The 17198-nt window shown below is 39.3% G+C and overlaps 2 protein-coding genes and 4 non-coding genes across 6 annotated transcripts; 2 read left to right on the plus strand and 4 right to left on the minus strand.

Annotated features, from left to right (window-relative positions):
- Positions 1 to 1179: 1179 nt before the first annotated feature.
- On the minus strand, positions 1180 to 2379 carry LOC117297314. The gene has a single exon (XM_033780283.1). The coding sequence runs from the start codon at positions 2272 to 2274 to the stop codon at positions 1180 to 1182; it is 1095 nt and encodes a 364-aa protein (XP_033636174.1). The 5' UTR covers positions 2275 to 2379.
- A 7474-nt stretch (positions 2380 to 9853) lies between these two features.
- On the minus strand, positions 9854 to 9925 carry Trnaq-uug. The gene has a single exon. It is a non-coding gene; the product is annotated as a tRNA-Gln (tRNA).
- A 664-nt stretch (positions 9926 to 10589) lies between these two features.
- On the minus strand, positions 10590 to 10661 carry Trnal-cag. Its single transcript has one exon. It is a non-coding gene; the product is annotated as a tRNA-Leu (tRNA).
- A 305-nt stretch (positions 10662 to 10966) lies between these two features.
- Trnar-ucg lies at positions 10967 to 11039 on the plus strand. The gene has a single exon. It is a non-coding gene; the product is annotated as a tRNA-Arg (tRNA).
- A 392-nt stretch (positions 11040 to 11431) lies between these two features.
- Positions 11432 to 11503, minus strand: Trnaq-cug. The gene has a single exon. It is a non-coding gene; the product is annotated as a tRNA-Gln (tRNA).
- Positions 11504 to 15146: 3643 nt separating this feature from the next.
- LOC117297384 (cholecystokinin receptor type A-like) lies at positions 15147 to 16405 on the plus strand. The gene has a single exon (XM_033780384.1). The coding sequence runs from the start codon at positions 15434 to 15436 to the stop codon at positions 16403 to 16405; it is 972 nt and encodes a 323-aa protein (XP_033636275.1). The 5' UTR covers positions 15147 to 15433.
- Positions 16406 to 17198: the final 793 nt, after the last annotated feature.

A 17198-nucleotide genomic window follows, 5' to 3' on the forward strand; every position in this document is an offset into this window, starting at 1 on the left:
AGGTCAGCGATAGATATCTTAATCTGAACCAACATGATGCAATAATGCAATTATCATTCTGAGTATTCAGCCGAGTTTTGTACAGATATCTATAAACTAGGGAGTTGAAAAATCGAGTGCATTAAATATGAAACGATGTATTTTACAAAACGGAACCCAAAAAAAATCAATTTATATACCATCTTGAAAACAAATAATTTATATACCATCTTGACGTAGACAATAAGCAGGGCTATATAAGATCTTAAAAAAGGACATGCCACATACAGACTGTTGTTAATCACGCGAAATGTTATTTAGTTTTGTCTACAGTCGCATAAATTGGTGCGTCGGCTACTGACGATGATGGCGTGGCCCTGCCATCTTGAGTCGTGTGTGACGTCATATCCAACTCAGCATAAGTAGTGTCATCCACAGGTATTTGGCTACTGCTACTTTGCCTGATGGGAACAGAAGATACTTGGGCATAAGTAACATCCGATGGAGGAGAACTGGTCTCCTTCCTACCGTCCTGTGGCTGTTCTGAAGGGGGTTCTGTGGGGTCTTGAGATGGTGATGTGATTGGGTTGCCGTAGATGCTTCTAGTGCGATCTGATTTTGGTTTGGAGGGAGGTGGTTTCTTTGGTACATTTGATTCCACCTCCTGCTTGGCTTTATCTCCATTATGATTGTCTTGTTGTATGGGTGCATGTCCACTCTCATTTGAGTGTACTGGTGAGGGCTGTGTGGGGTATTGAGAGGGTGGTGTGATTGGGTTGCCGTGGGTGTTTCTGGTGCGATCTAATTTTGATTTGTAGGGAGCTGGTTTCTTTGGTACATTTGATTTCATCTCCTGCGTGGCTTTACCTCCATTATGAATCGCTGCATATCCACAGTCATTTGAGTTCACTGATGAGAGCTCTGTGGGGGATTGAGAGGGTGGTGTGATTGGGTTGCCTTGGGTGTTTCTGGTGCGATCTGATTTTGATTTGTAGGGAGCTGGTTTCTTTGGAACGTTCATGTTTGGTTGGACCCCTTTCACTGGTTTGATAGACGTTGTTGGGTGGTCCTCGATTAGTCGAGCTGTGTTGTCGTTGATTTCAATGTCAAATGATGGATTTGTGTATGTCTGCTCTGTGGTACTCTTAACGCCCAAATCGGAATGATCCAAAACGGTTGCCTTTTGTGGCTTAGCATATATCAGACCAGACTCAGGTTCTTCTGCTCGTCGTGGACAAGTTGTGCTTGAGTGTCGCTCAGTATGTCCAGATACCGGACCTGTGTATGAGCCTGCTTCACTACTCTCTGCATGGTGCGTCTCAAATCCGCCATCTTGTCTAGAGGAGAGGCTAAGTGGGCAGTAGACGTTGGGTTTGTGTTGTTCTCAGAAGACTGTTTCTTGTTAAAGAGGCCTCGTCTCAGGCAGAGTATTATAAGAATTATGATGAGGATGATTAAGATAACCCCTGCAGCTGCCGTACTTCCAATGATTGCCGAGTTTCTACCGGGTGTGTGTGCTTTCGTTGTTTTGTTATTAATTGGTGGGGTTGTATCAGTCGTCATTGATAATTCTGCTACAGTAATTGGTCCAATGTAACAGGAACAATTAATATATGGAGAGACCTGGGAAGTAACGATGCAGATGAATGTTATTCCATTATTGGTCATGTTTGCTGTCAGGTTAGACCTCAATATTATTGTATCACCATCACATGATTCATTTGACCATGTAAATACACTTGAATTAGTTTGTAACTGGTACACCGTTATATTAACTTGTTGGTTACCGACCTCTGATGAGCATTGTAGCTTTAACTCCGTTCCAGCGGCTACTGAAATGTTTCCTGGTGAGCATACAGGAAAGGGGAGGTAAAACACGGATAACATTACCTGCACTGAGGATACAATGTTGCTACTATTTGTCTCTTTGAGGACGACATTGCACGTATACGTACCGGAGTCATTCTGATATAAATCAGTTATACCCAGTAATTCAGTGGTTACTATATGCATGTCATGTATGGTAGAGAAGTTAAACCTTGGGTCGGATGTGTTGGTTTCTTCATTGCGTCTTAAAGTAATATTGTCCTTCTGCCATTCCAAGGTGTAAATCTTGAAATCATAGTTAGTTGCGGTACACTTCATATGAAGTTCCCCGCCCTCCTGACGATCCGACTCTGGAGTTAATATCTCTGCAGCTAGCGTTGGTGGCTCGGCCGTTACGGCTAACACTATCCTTCCTGCGTTAAGCAAACACAACACCGTAGAAAGATACAGCAATGTTTTGGGACCCATCCTGTCCTTGTTTTAAGTATAGAAACAAATAGTTTCTTGCATTGAGTTGTATTAGTTGGTGCATCTGTAAGTCACACACCTTGCGTGCAGATCGAGTACGCCCTGCTTCGCCTTCGGTTTCAGATATGAACCAATAAATTGAATGTTAAGCTTGGGGTGTATTTTTCATTTCCGTCTGCGCCAACAACATACATCAGTGAACTTCAACGATAAACACACCTGAAGGGATTTGTATAGCATGTTTTCGTTTGATTAAGAAATAGAAACGGTCAACAATGCCACAATTTTTTTTTTCACACAGTCGTCAAGTTCATTGTTGTCATTGTTAACATAATGCTATTTGAATAACACTTGGCATTGGAAACTTTCATTCAGAAAGGGTCAACAAAATTGCACTCTCTGAATGTAAAAGAGTAAAAAACATTTCGAGTTGTCCCTCAAATGGACCGTTAAAAAGAGAGGTGGTTACTTCACTCGTTAAGAGGGGTTTCACTCCAGGACAGAGTGAATTCCAGGGTCTTTGCTGTGGACCTCATTTCTCTGGACTTCAGTCGCGCGTTCGATTCAATTTCACACAACATCTTGATCCAGAAACTGAGTAAGTGCTAAAAATAACATTCGCTACTCTGCTTTGGACTGGATCAAATCATTTGTCTCGGATCTCAAGCAGCGGGTACTGTATAAGAGCAAATCATCAGGATGGCTCCCCGTAACCTCTGGAGTACATCAGGGGTCTGTGCTCGGGCCCAAATTATTTGTCCTGTATGTCAACGACTTACAACTCCACATTTTATCCAAGCTTATCCAATATGCTGAACTTTGTTAGAGTGTGTGGACTCTATCAAACTGCTTGGATGCAATTTTCAGAGCAACCTGTCCTGGGATCGGCAAGTTGAAGAAACTGTCAACAGATGTAGTCGACTGATTGGCCTTATTCGACTCGTAACTAGTGACTGCTCGCGAGATAAAGCGCTGTATTTTTACAACACTTTGGTAGTCTACTACTGGATTACTGCTCCCCGGCCTGGTGGGTGTACCTCACCAAGCATGTCAATAAGCTTGAATCAGTCCAACATAGGGCTCAAAGGTTTTTTGTTTTACGCAAGTCGCCAGACACAGAAGGCCTGAAGGCCACTTCAAGGTGTGGGCTACAAAAAAAATTCCAGAGGCCTATGCCACCTACTCCTAGGGCTGAAACAGGGTAACCCCTTTTACAGTCCATACGGATGTAGGGTTGGGCATCATCAGTCCGAAGCCTGGCCGGTAGAGCAGAAAGTACTACCTCCGGGATTCGAACCCACACTCTGCTGATCAAACACCAGAGCTTAAATCCGGTGCTCTTAACCGCTCGGCCACGACACGCCACAAAGGATGATTTTAAGACGAAGGTACCTGGAGCAACCCTATGAAGATGGCCTTCAATCGCTTGGACTTATGTCTTTGGACAATAGGAGACAATACATGAACATGTCATTCTTTTCTAAACTTCTTGTCAGCCCTAACATGTATTTTATGTCAAATGTACTTGATTATTTTCATGTTAATTGTCGTCACTTAGATTCATTTACATTCCACCACGTCAATCCTAGGGTCAATGTATTCAAATTTTGTAAACTTGTTCGATTTCCTAAAACATTTTCTGAGCTTGATCGTGATCTGTGTTTTAACGTTTTCAAATGTAATTTACGTGACCATTTATTTCTTAGGGTTTATCTGTTATTGCCAATCTTCCACAGCTGCAAAATAAGGTGATTTGTTCTCAAAATGTCGCTCTATTTTAACATTCGTCCCATATTTGTTTTATATACTTTGCTTGGTATGTTTTTTAACATATCGGTGATATTTTGTTTTATTTGCGAGTGTTCAGTTTTGGTCTATTGTCATTGTCTTGCCATGTTTGTGCCAGCTCGGTGTTTCATGCTTTTAATTTAAAGCCATTATACACTTTCGGTACAGAGAAAAAAAAATCACAGATTTGCAAATAAATTACAGGGTTTACAGAAGGTAACGGTGAAAGACTTCTCTTGAAATATTATTCCATGAAATGCTTTACTTTTTGTGAAAACATTAAAACAATATCAGTTGTCGATAGCGAGAATTACGGATTTATTTTAAACACGTGTCATGACACGGCGAATTGCGCGGAAACAAAAGTGGGTTTTCCCGTTATTTTCTCCCGACTCCGATGACCGATTGAGCCTAAATTTCACAGGTTTATTGTTTTTTATATCAGTTGTGATACACGAAGTGTGGGACTTGGACAATACTGTTTACCGAAAGTGTATAATGGCGTTAATGAAGTGTTTTGTACTTTTTTATTTGATTACCTCTATTTTTTAAATTCATGCTTTTATTTTCTGTATTTTTATAAACATGTATGCTATTTGTGGAGGGCACATCGCTTTGATGACAGTTTTTAAAACTTTTGTCTTGCCCTGGATGGCCCCTGCCAACAAAGAATTATGTCCGAAGCTTTAAAATAACTAAATAAATAAAAACCACTCAAAAAGATGCAAACTTCAATATAAAAGAGTTGAAGACCACTCAAAAAAAGAGTTGTGCTTTTTCACTCTTTTCCATTTAGAGAGCAGTTTGGTGCGGAACAGATTTCCATATCTGTCGTCAAGTCCATTGTTGGTCATTGTAAACATAATATGGCCTTTTCGAATCCACGGTTTCGGCTTTGGGTTCGGCTTCAGGCTCCGTTCTTTCGTCTGAAGCCATGAGCATGTACGCAAAGAACGCGCAATATTGTCAAATACAACCGCGGGGCCAAACTAGCCTGAGCAAAATCTGGAGCCGAAGCCGAGGTTTCGAAAAGGGTCATAGTGTTATATTTTAACCCGGTTCCTGGTGGCTTTAACCATTTCTGGGTCAGCGTGACTGTGAATATGGTTAACAAATCACCCGGAAAGGAACCAAAACTGATTGAAGCAACATCCGAGCTAACAAAAAAAGTTTGTTTTCTCTTTTTTGTGCCAACTTGACCCAGAACTAAAGTTCAGGTTCCACGTTTTAGGTTGATTTATTCCACAGATTTTTTCAAATACGCAAATAAATCACATTTAGGTTCATGATAAGTTTTGTAGAGTTGGGAATAAAGTTATTGTATACTTGCGGAGCCATTAACATGTAAAAAAGGAATTATTAAGTAGACAGTGTTTCAACAAACAACCTCCTGGTGACTTTATTTGGAAATATACAGCAGCATTTCGACAACAAAAGAGAGAAACACTGTTGAAGCAGCTTGCCAAGTGACAATACAACGGTTGTTTGGTTATGCACAACACACTTGTAACTCTACTTGGGATATGGCTTTAAAATGTTACTATAACGGAACAGCCGTTTACTTGTGTACATCTGTCTGGTGAAGTTAGATTGATGAAAACTTGGCGAAAACTGGTACTAATATTTGTGTAGGAAACGCTATATTTGCAACCAAAAATAATTATTAGAACTAGTCCTTCGAGTTTGTACGTACCAGATAAAATGTAGCTAGCTCATGCACGTGCTTTTGGCATAGACAAGAGAATTTAATGTAAAAGATTGATGTAGTGTACAGTTTAATGTCATCCGATAATTCTGTCTCTTCAATTAAAAAAAATTGTAGAACTTCATTTTGTTGATTGGATTTATCGGAGGGGGTGGGGTTGGTGCTGGTAACAAAAGGGTATGGTCTTTCTATTTGGATAAAAGCAAAACCATCTTCAATTCACTTGATGATTGAGACCCGTCTTGTTTAGGAGTGTTCTTTTGTTATTTTATTTCCCCTTTGGGAAAGCACTAAAATAAAATAAAAGTTCTTTCGGTTAAATGTGTGATGGGTCTATTTTGATTGAGTTTGCGAAGTTGTGATACAATGGTGCTGGCTGAGCTGTGCATTAAAAATGATTGGCCTCAGCTACATTTTTGTTGGTCAATTTGCAGCGTACGTGTATGTGGCTTAGTGTGTGATCGTCACTGAGTGGTGCAAACAAGTAGTTAAAGGATTTGGGTATTTTTTCAAAATGTCCATAGATTTACATTAAACTTACAGGGTTTGAAGATAATGATAGTGGAAACCTTCCCTTCAAATATTACTTACTGAGGTGCTGTAGTTTTTGAGAAATGAGTAAAACAATGTCATGACAATACGTTTGTAAATGATTAAAATAATGTTCGTCTCATGAGACGAAAATTATTTTCATAACATTGTTTTACTCATTTCCCAAAAACTACAGCACCTCAGCACGTAATACTTTCAGGGAAGTTTTCTACTATCATTATCTTCAAACTGTGTAAGTTTAGTGTAAATCTGTGGACATTGTGTTTGTTGTCCTACAACAGTTACATAGACCCTTTAAGTCTTAGATTTTATTTTCATTTAAAAAACAAACTGTAAGTTTCACAGGAGCAAACTTCCACGTGCACAGTGGGACCTAAACGATTGTTTAGACTTATCTTCAGTTTGTTAGTTCGTTCTTTGGTTTACAGAGCCTTCGTTTTAGCGTTCATCCAATCATGGTTAATGCTCCGGTCTCTATCTATACTTCAGTTGAACATTGCAACTTCGTACTCAGTATTGTTGGTATCTTCCTGTCCGTAAGTTGGCTGATCGGTAGCTGTTGGTGCCGATTCATCTGCCTGGCTGTAGGTGTGCTGTTCGGTAGCATCTTCTGCTCCTTTGACCACGGGCTCCATATAAATGGTGTTCTTACTCGTTGGTTGAAGCTCCATGTACGGTTCGGCAGCTGGTTCTTTAGTCTCTCTCCCAGCAGTGAGACTTTTGATCAGACGTTTCTGTCTGAGGATCACAATGACGAGAAAGACGATGATGATGACCGACACTGCGAGGAGGAGAGAAGCAGCGACTAATCCTGAAGACGCTGCAGCTCCTGTTTGAGACGTTGTTTGAGGATTTGATGGGGGTTCAGCGTTGACAGTTGTCGTTTGCTTTTCTACGTTACCGATTGGCCCGATGTAACAAGAACGACTCATCATGATCATATCGGGATAATGCAGCGGTGATGTAGTGGCACACTGAAACATGATGTCATTATTGTCAATGCCTGCTATCAGAGCTAAAGACATTGATATCATATCACCATGATGCGACAATGTGAATATATCGTTATATTTAGAAATCTCCATCATGACTTGTGGGTTACCGATCTCTGATGAACATTGTAGATATAACTCTGTACCAGCAACTACTGTAATGGGTCCTTTAGGTGAGCATATAGGAAAGGGGAAGTACAACACTGATAATCTTACATGCGCAGTAGATGCAATGATACCAGTCTGGTTGTAGACGGCATTGCACCTATACGTACCAGAGTCATCTCTATTTGCAATATTTATAACCAGGCGTTTAACAGTAACCTCATTTGGTTCATGACTTGTAGAGTAAAATAAATCTCGGTCGGATATTAAGGATACTTCATTGCGTCTGAAAGTAATACCGTCCTTCTGCCATTCAAATATGTAGTTCTGGAAATCAAAGTTAGTGGCGGTACACGTAATGTGAATCTGCTCGCCCTCCTTACGATCAGACTCTGGTGTTAGTATCTCTGCAGATAGCAGAGGCGGTGGTGGTACTTGGGCCGTTGCGAACAACAGTATGCTCCCTGCGTGAAGTAAACACCATACAGTTGAAAGAGACATCGATGTTTTGGGATTCATTTTCTATAATGGTGTTCAACTTATTCAACTGTATAGAAGCTATAGTGTGATGCATAGATATTGAGTTTTCTATTGGTTCACTGTAAATCACACACCATTATGCAGATCGTGTAAGCCCCGCTTCGTCCGTCTATTCGGTTCATATAAGTGACTGTTTTGAGTATTTCTCACTTCCGTCTTCGCTAGCAGGCTACGCACACACCAATGAACTTCAACAATAAATACAAATTGTGGTGTGTGTGTGTTGGATTATTTTCATTTAATCTAGAAAAATTCTGGTATGTGTGTGGGATTATTTTCATTTTATTCAGAAAGGGTAACCAACACCAAAATACCATCAACCTCTCCCCATTACTCGTCAGCAAGTAAGGTCTTATGCTAATAGTTATTTTGAGTAATTACCATTAGTGTCCACTGCCTTTAAAGGAACGTTTAGAGTTTGTAAGAAACATAAATCGTGAAGATCGCAGATTTACATAAAACTTACACAGTCTAATGATGGTCATAGTTGAAAACATCCCTTGAAATATTTCTGTCTGAAATGTCATGTTTGATGAGAAATAAATAATCTAACGTCGCGTTTGGAGTTTATCGCTCATTGAGCGTTTTATTCATGTTTTATTTTGGCATCGATGCAGTGCAAATTTGTAATCGGTTTTTCACGATTCTCTCGTGACCCAGATGGCCGATCGATCTCATTTTTTTCCAGGTTTGTCAGTTTGTGTATATGGTGGATTACATAAAGTGCTTACACTGCCAGCAACTGTTTTGTTAGAAATCACACCGATTCTGTAATATTTGTTTTTTTGAAATTATTCCTCAAATTAGTAAAAAGCATTAAACTTTAATTAGGAAAAATTGTTGACCGTTAAGCTGATTTGTAAAGTTGTTCTTATTCATTAAAACTATCGGTATTTTCTGTGTCTGTGCTCTCTTAATTAAAAAGAATGAAAATAACCACTCTTTACATTTCGAGTTGTCCCTCATATGGCTAGTTAAAGAGTGTTCACTCTTTTGCATTTAGAGAGTGTGTATAGGTTTTCCTGGTAAATTTCGGCAAATGAGCAGCCAATTTAATATACACATCACATACACCACGAAAACTGACCACATCACACCAGTGCTAGCTGCTGACTGCACTGGCTCCCCACCCACCACATGGTTAAATATAAACTGTATAATAAACTCGTTATATTTCTTGATCAAGGTGATGCATCTGTGTATTCAAGTGATTTTGTGCAAATTATTTATCTTCATCAGGAAACGCTATACTTTTCTGTATTCCACTCGCGCTTGTGTGAAAACATGAGTTAAACATGGCGGCGCCCTGGGTGGGCTAAGTGATGTCACTTTAACAACCAAAAGAGAAGACTAATATTTGACAATTACCAAAGATGTCCATTGTCTCTTACAGAAGAGATGGTCGTACGTAAAGCTAGACATAGCAAAATACCAATAGTTTTAATCAGATGAACTGGGAACATTTTCCCTTAAAGTTGAATGTTATTTGGTTTTATAAATAAACTTAATTTTAGATTTGCAAATGAAAAGAGTGTTATGTTTATTGAAGTAAGGAAATAGTATATCACGTTTATGGCCGTCATGTCCAGAATTCTTCATATGAGTACGACAGTGTATATCGTACGATATGTTGAAGGCATGACATTAGAATACGCGAAATTTAAAATCTGGTGTTTGTGCCAATTTTAACGCAGAAACAAAAATGACACTCAGGGAAGTTTTTAGCCAAGTTGATTCTAAAACGCGGCCAATATAGTGATGTTAATGACGGAAGTCACTTATGGCTCAGAATATGCAAAAGTTACATGAATATGAATTGGTCAACATTTTTACCAAAGAATAATTATTGCTAATTCTTTTTCAAATTTACTAATTGCTAAAGTTTGAGAAAAACTGAAGGTCCCACCGAGATTTGAACTCGGATCGCGAGATTCAAAGTCTCGAGTGCTAACCGTTACACCATAGGGCCGATGGGATATAACAATAACTTAATCCAATATCACAATTTCAATTTATACATGTAAGATAAGGATGACTCTCAGGGAGGTTTTAAAGACAGTGGACACTATTGGTAAGTATTAAAGACTAGCCTTCACAGTTGCTGTATCTGATCATATGCATAAAATAACAAACCTGTGAAAATTTGAGCTCAATCGGTCATCGAAGTTGCGAGATAATAATGAAAGAAAAATAACCGTTGTCACACGAAGTTGTGTGCGTTTAGATGGTTGATTACGAGACCTCAAGTTCTAAACCTGAGGTCTCGAAATCAAATTCGTGGAAAATTACTTCTTTCTCGACAACTACGTCACCCCAGAGGGAGCCGTTTCTCATAATGTTTTATACTATCAACCTCTCCCCATTACTCTTTACCAAGTAAGGTTTTATGCTGATAATTATTTTGAGTAATTACCAATAGTGTCCACTGCCTTTAAACCAAATATTCGTACACGCCAAACAGATTTTAAAAAGGCGACCGACATGGCTGTTACTGACGAGAGTTACTTTATAGCCTCCACAATTTGTATAATACAACGATTACATGAGTCTACATTTTTACTAGAGAATAATTCTTGCTTATTTTTTTAATAGTTTTTTTTTTTACTAGATGCTAAAGTTTGAGTAAAATTTGAAGGTCCCACCGAGATTTGAACTCGGATCGCGATATTCTGAGTCTCGAGTGCTAACCGTTACACCATGGGGCCGATGGAAAACATCAACAACTTAATCGAACATCACACATTCATATTTTCAGTTAACAAAAAAAAACTTTCTTTTGCAAAAACATGCCTCTTATTCAAACATAACTTAGTTTATGTTTTGCAAAATCAATGCCTTTGATATATCTAGTATGCCAAATCACATATTTTCCATTCATAATCGTAAGAATATTTGTTCATAACTTCTTTAAACCTTTTGTAATATTTTGTCCTTTTTGTAAATTTTAGAGACTTCTGACCGTAAAAAGTTTTCGCTTTGGATTTTCGTATACAATATTATAACTTACGCAGGCCGCGTGGCCTAATGGATAAGGCGTCCGACTTCGAATCGGAAGATTGAGGGTTCGAATCCCTTCGTGGTCGCATTTTTACCGCATATTTTGTCAGCACAAGTGTTCACGTTTTTAATGTATACATGTAAGATAAGGATGACTCTCAGGGAGGTTTTAAACCAAATATTCGTACACGACAAACAGATTTTAAAAGGCGATCGACATGGCTACTACTTATGGCTACTACTTATATAGCCTCCCGAAATAAATAAATAAAACAACATTTACATGAATATGAATTTGTCTACATTTTTACCAAAGAATAATTCTTGAAACTGTGATATTTGAATCATTTATTGATGTATTCCATCGACCCAAAGAGCTGTTATCATTCAAAATTGCAATAAACTGTTTCGAAAAACAAACCGATAACTAAAAAAAAAATTAAAAAATAAGTCTGCCAAAATAGTATTTAAAAACTTAAGGTCCCACCGAGATTTGAACTCGGATCGCGAGATTCAGAGTCTCGAGTGCTAACCGTTACACCATGGGGCCGATGGAAAACATCAACAACTTCAACCAATTTCAAAACTTCATAGTTTTTAATCAGTACTCTGGCAAAAATTACACATTTTTTTAATGAACTTAACTCGGATAGTTCCAGAGTATGTATTTTAAATATTTGTTTGCTTACTAATATTAAAGTCACCTGCTCAAACAATAGAGTATATGTTAACCCTCTATAGTCCCTGCACCGCCCGAGTTTGCTGAAAACTAATATTTCAAGATTCTTGCAGTTAATTACTGGAATCGTAGTTCAAATTTTAAAAGATAGCCACAGCTTAATTTTTATGCACAATTTGAACCTTGATATTTGTATAAAAGTCCAAGTTCACATGAAAACTATAAATGTCTCTCGTTAAACGGCTACGGTAATTTTTATGGCGAATATTTGTTTGTAAGGTTAAAATGGACACAATAGCTTTTCAAGGCTTTTATCTGACTCAATGATTATACTGATTACATGCGAAGGCGTGAGTTTTCGACAATATTATCATGAATGATATATAAATACAGTTTCCTTTGTGTTTACTATTGAGCGTTTTGTTGGGGTAAGAGCTAAATTATTTCATCATCATGAGCTTCATTAGCTTAATAATGACTATCGAGGATTCTTTTGATGTTCCTTTTGTTCTATACAAACACAAGCTATAGCTTGTAGCGGTCCAGTGGCTAAATGGTTAATACAAGTAAACCTAACTGCCCACCAACATGGTGAGCGTGGCATCAGTTGCCGCGTGTGACTCAGCCCATCCATTGCTCTGTTGCATTGTGTTGTATTGAAATCATGGAGGAAGAAACTTCCTCCATGATTGAAGGTAGGGCCATATGTGTTGGTTTATAGATTCAATCGAAGGGTGTCTCCTTGCGCAATTTACTCTAATTGCTTCTCTTCACCCAGGGGTATGCATGTGTACCTGCGTGGGTAGAGGTTGATATTGTGGGTGCGTTCGTTTAGCTTCTCACAAACTGGCTTTAGCTAGGCCGTATCCGAATTGGCGTGGCCCTAACTGTAGCTGCCAATCGGACACTGCCTAATTGTACTATTATCATTTCCAACCCTTTGGTTAGTGCCCCGTGTCCAATAACAGTAATAAATTGTCATATTAATCGAACACGAAAGAAACCAGACTATTTCTCCTCCCAGCCTCGGTATGATTACATAGATTTAAGATGTGAGCAAATCAAGATGCCCGCACTATATGATAAAGGTCTTTTCATGCTACTTCGCTGCGCTCATACGCATGAAAAACAGCACGATTAATGCTGAACATGCATACATTTTTTTTTTTTTTTTTTTACCATTATACGCTTATAATACTAATACCATTAATAACCGACAATCTCATAGCCACATTGGCTGATAGGGGCACAGTGCCCATCCTTGGCCGTCTTGGCCCCTCAGGGTTCTACCTGAGATATCACATCAAGAAATAACTTTGACGTAATTATACATTATGAAATTGTCAAATTTAGACCTCTTCTTCAAACAACACGATAGCCACAGTGGCTCTCCAGGGCGAAAGCCCTACGTTGCACTCATGGCACTTTAGAAAACGTTAGGATTTGATTTGAAATTTATTCATACAATAACAAAGACTGTCTTCTTGTTACAACATTACTGAATTCCTTATATATCACCATTATTGAATTTAGACATCTTCTTCAAACAACACGAGAGCCACAGTGGCTCTCCAGGGTGAAAGCCCTACGTTGCCCTCATGGCACTTTAGAAAACGTTAGGATTTGATTTGAAATTTATTCTTACAATAACAAAGATTGTCTTCTTGTTACAACATTACTGAATTCCTTATATATCACCATTATGGAATTTACATGAACTCAGCTTATCACAGCTTTTGACACTTCGAGACGTTTACTAGTGTCCCTCTTCACACACCGATTTTTTGCGTTAACGGTCTTCCAACGACCATGTTGCAGTATTAAATCTTCAGAGATATTGTTTTGGGACAATCGGGTGGCCCCTCCCGGGTCGACCCCGCAGTGCTCACTCGGGTGAGCCCCTGACAGGAGAGCTAATCGAACGATCACACTCGCCCTCTCGTGGTGACGGCATGCTCCTCAGGTCACCCGAGTGACCCTCTAATTAGTGCACTGGGGGCTGACCCGAGTGAGCCCCGTCAAAGCTGTTCCGACGTACCGGGGAAGACCGGGGTCGACCCAGGGAAGCTAAACGAACGCACCCACAATATCAACCTCTACCCACGCAGGTACACATGCATACCCCTGGGTGAAGAGAAGCAATTAGAGTAAATTGCGCAAGGAGACACCCTTCGATTGAATCTATAAACCAACATATATGGCCCTACCTTCAATCATGGAGGAAGTTTCGCGCGATCCGAGTTCACATCTCATTGGGACCTTCAAATTTTTATTTTAATGATGCCCTAACAATCTTTTGAATATAACGGTTTTTTGTTGGGGGGGGGGGTCATGCAATAAAAAGATTGTTAAGATTGTCACGGTTTAAACCGTTGATAATGACCAGTGTTTATAACCGGTTGTCCGGGCTAGTCTTGATGCAAGACGTTTTTTGGTACGGGCGATGCAGGCACTATCGGAAAGTTGGCCGCGCTGTGAGTGAAAGGAAAACCAGCGAATATTCATCAAGACTATACGCGCATGCGCACGAACGGAACCGGAAAACACACACGTACGGACGTCGTATCATGTAAATTCAACATGTATACTGAACATACCATGGATCGGTTTTAAACTAGTGGTTTAAACCCGCCGAGGCCTGGTTCTTGATAATTTACCTCGACTTCGTAGTTATCTCGCAACTTCGACGACCAATTGAGCTCAAGTTTTTACAGGTTTGTTATTTTATGCATAATGTTGAGATACACCATGGAGGAACTCTTCCTTCCTCCATGGATACACCAAGTGAACAAACTGGCCTTTGACAATTATTACCAATAGTGACCAGTGTTAGGAACACGTTTCTTTGGATCGGACTATAAAATGTGTCTGAAACCGTTTTTTATGAAATGCATATGGTTAGAAAGATGTTTTAAAATATATAATATAATTGCACGGTTTTCCTTTTACGTCGGCAAATTGTGTGAGTCAAAAATTTGTCTCCCAAATGGCCGACCGTGTTAGTCGACGAGGTAAAAAGAAATCACGCTTTTTCGAGTCATATTTGTGTAGATCATTGTATTCTACTATTATACAACATCTTTCTACTCATATGCATTTTATAACAAACGATTACAAAACACTTTTCAAAAACCAACTCGACCGATCAAAGGCAACGAGTTCCTTTAATATTATTAGTTTATACTTGATGCAATGGTCATCTAAACGACTCACCTCTGTGCGTAGTCTTCTCTCGGCACTGCTCTTGATAAATTTATACGTCACATTAGTGGCAATAGAAAGCGTTAGTTGCATCCCCCTGATACAAGTCGCATTGCTTGAAACACTTCATTTTGTGGTCAATGTGCTTATGATAACTGTCGCTGAGGGCTTGGCTACAAGTAAGATAAATTAATATACATTTGGTACCGTGTGCACCACGTGTATTATTTGGTAGAGTTTGTTGTTATTTTAGAGAGCTGTCTTGCTATATATTCTACTACCGCGGGGTACTTGTTCAGGAGACTTCTCATTTCTGAAAAGAACCGTCCTGCTTTTTAACTACTACCTATAGGCGGAAGGTAGAAAATAGGTTTGGACTACCGTCACTGCTACGAGGTGAGTTCTTATTGGTCTCAACGTTTCGACTAGCTTGCTCTTGTCATCGTCAGGAGGCTGAATACTTAAGTTCAATTCGTATGCTCCCCGCGTAAAGTGGTTAAGTGTATCATTAGTGCGTTCGATATTGGGTAGTCCGGATGAAAAGGTGACCTTTTTTCAACAAATCGTGCATTGCTCGCTCACTCCACAACTGATAGTAACATGGAGCCGGACGTCTTATTGTCCATCATCTTCCAATCTGTGATCGGAATCGTAGGAATTCCAGGAAATTGTCTCATCATCTTCGTTTACTCCAAGAAGCGGTTGACGATGAGTCCGCATGTGTTCATCTTTGGTTTGGCGATAACCGATCTTGGCTCCTGTCTCTTCACCCCGGCCATAATATTCCAGAGGCTCGCCAGCTACGAGAGCGACTTTCTCTGTCGCTCCGTTACCTTCGTCAATTTCGTGTCGGTGTATCTGTCTGCTTTCCTCAGCACCTCTATCGTGGTGGATCGCTACCTAGCAATCTGTCGTCCACTCCTGCGGTGGATGACCGTGCGAAGAGCCCAGATCGTCGTGGCTTGTTGTGTCCTATCTTCGGTCGTTGTCAGCATCCCCGTATTTGTGTCCTACAAAATGGTGTCATTCAAGACGGATTCAAAGCCGCAGAGAGCATGTACATTCGACAACGACTACTCGTTCTTCCAAGCCCTTATGCTCATATTACTCTACACCGTCTCAATCGCCACACTATGTGTTACAGTTATAATGTTCTGGAAGATGTGGAAGGCTGTCCGCAAGCGAATGGAAATTTTTCCGATGGATACTGCAATAGCAACAACGTCTAGAGGACATCAAGGTAATGTGTCGGTAAGCTATATCTATAACCATGAACCACCCGTGCCACAACACGTAGTTAGGATTGCCAGCAAGACTAATAAAACTACTAAAATGCTACTTGCAGCTTCGTCGATTTTCTTCTTTACCTGGGCGATAGCACTGTGTACTCTGTCAATTCCTAGATCAACGCTCAGCAAGGTGAAGGCACGCAGTGATGTTGGATTTGTAATCATTAAGATATTGAATATTACTTTCTATATAAATCATGCAATTAATCCTTTCATTTATGGGTTGATAAATCGACGATTCAGGGAAAAGTGTCAGACTTATTTATCCTGTTGCAAACAGTAAAGAACAGACTGCGAAGTGAAAATGACACAGTTTTATAAACAACCGTATTTAAACTATAAAACGCAACTTGAATAGTAACAACGTTAACGAAAACAAACACTAAAAGAAAAATCTGTTGAAGCATTTATTTTGTTTTACAATGACCGTTGTGTGTAGTTTGGGCTAAAAATACAATCTAGGATATGGCACAAATTTAAACTTATTTAAACATTGAGAATATGTGTACAAATATTGACTGTAATATTGAGTGAAAATTGTATTCAGTTTGATGGCATTGTTGTAATAAATTCTGTATTTGTTTTGCCGCGTATTTTCATATTAAAGGCAGTGAGACTATTGGTAATTATCAAAGACTAGCCTTCACAGTTTCTCAACATATCCATAAAATAACAAATCTGTGAAAATTTGAGCTCAATCGGTCATCGAACTTGCGAGATAATAATAAAAGAAAAAACACCCTTGTCACACCCTTGTCACGCGAAGTTTAGATGGTTGATTTCGAGACCTCAAGTTCTAAACCTGAGGTATCGAAATCAAATTCGTGGAAAATTACTTCTTTCTCGAAAACTATGGCACTTCAGAGGGAGCCGTTTCTCAAAATGTTTTATACCATCAACATCTCCCCATTACTCGTCACCAAGAAAGGTTTTATGCTAATAAATATTTTGAGTAATTACCAATAGTGTCCACTGCCTTTAATCATTGGTTTGTAAAACTCACAGCTGTGACAGTTCAATTAAAAGTATGAATCTGTAGTGCACACAATATTGTAAGTATGTATGTTTATATTATG

Source organism: Asterias rubens, chromosome 1 (genome assembly GCF_902459465.1).
Source record: "Asterias rubens chromosome 1, eAstRub1.3, whole genome shotgun sequence".
Lineage (NCBI taxonomy): Eukaryota > Metazoa > Echinodermata > Asteroidea > Forcipulatida > Asteriidae > Asterias > Asterias rubens.

Bases quoted from the DNA above. Each gene is read 5' to 3' on its own strand.
- LOC117297314 (XM_033780283.1), bottom strand. From the start codon at position 2,274: ATGGGTCCCAAAACATTGCTGTATCTTTCTACGGTGTTGTGTTTGCTT.
- LOC117297384 (XM_033780384.1), top strand. From the start codon at position 15,434: ATGGAGCCGGACGTCTTATTGTCCATCATCTTCCAATCTGTGATCGGA.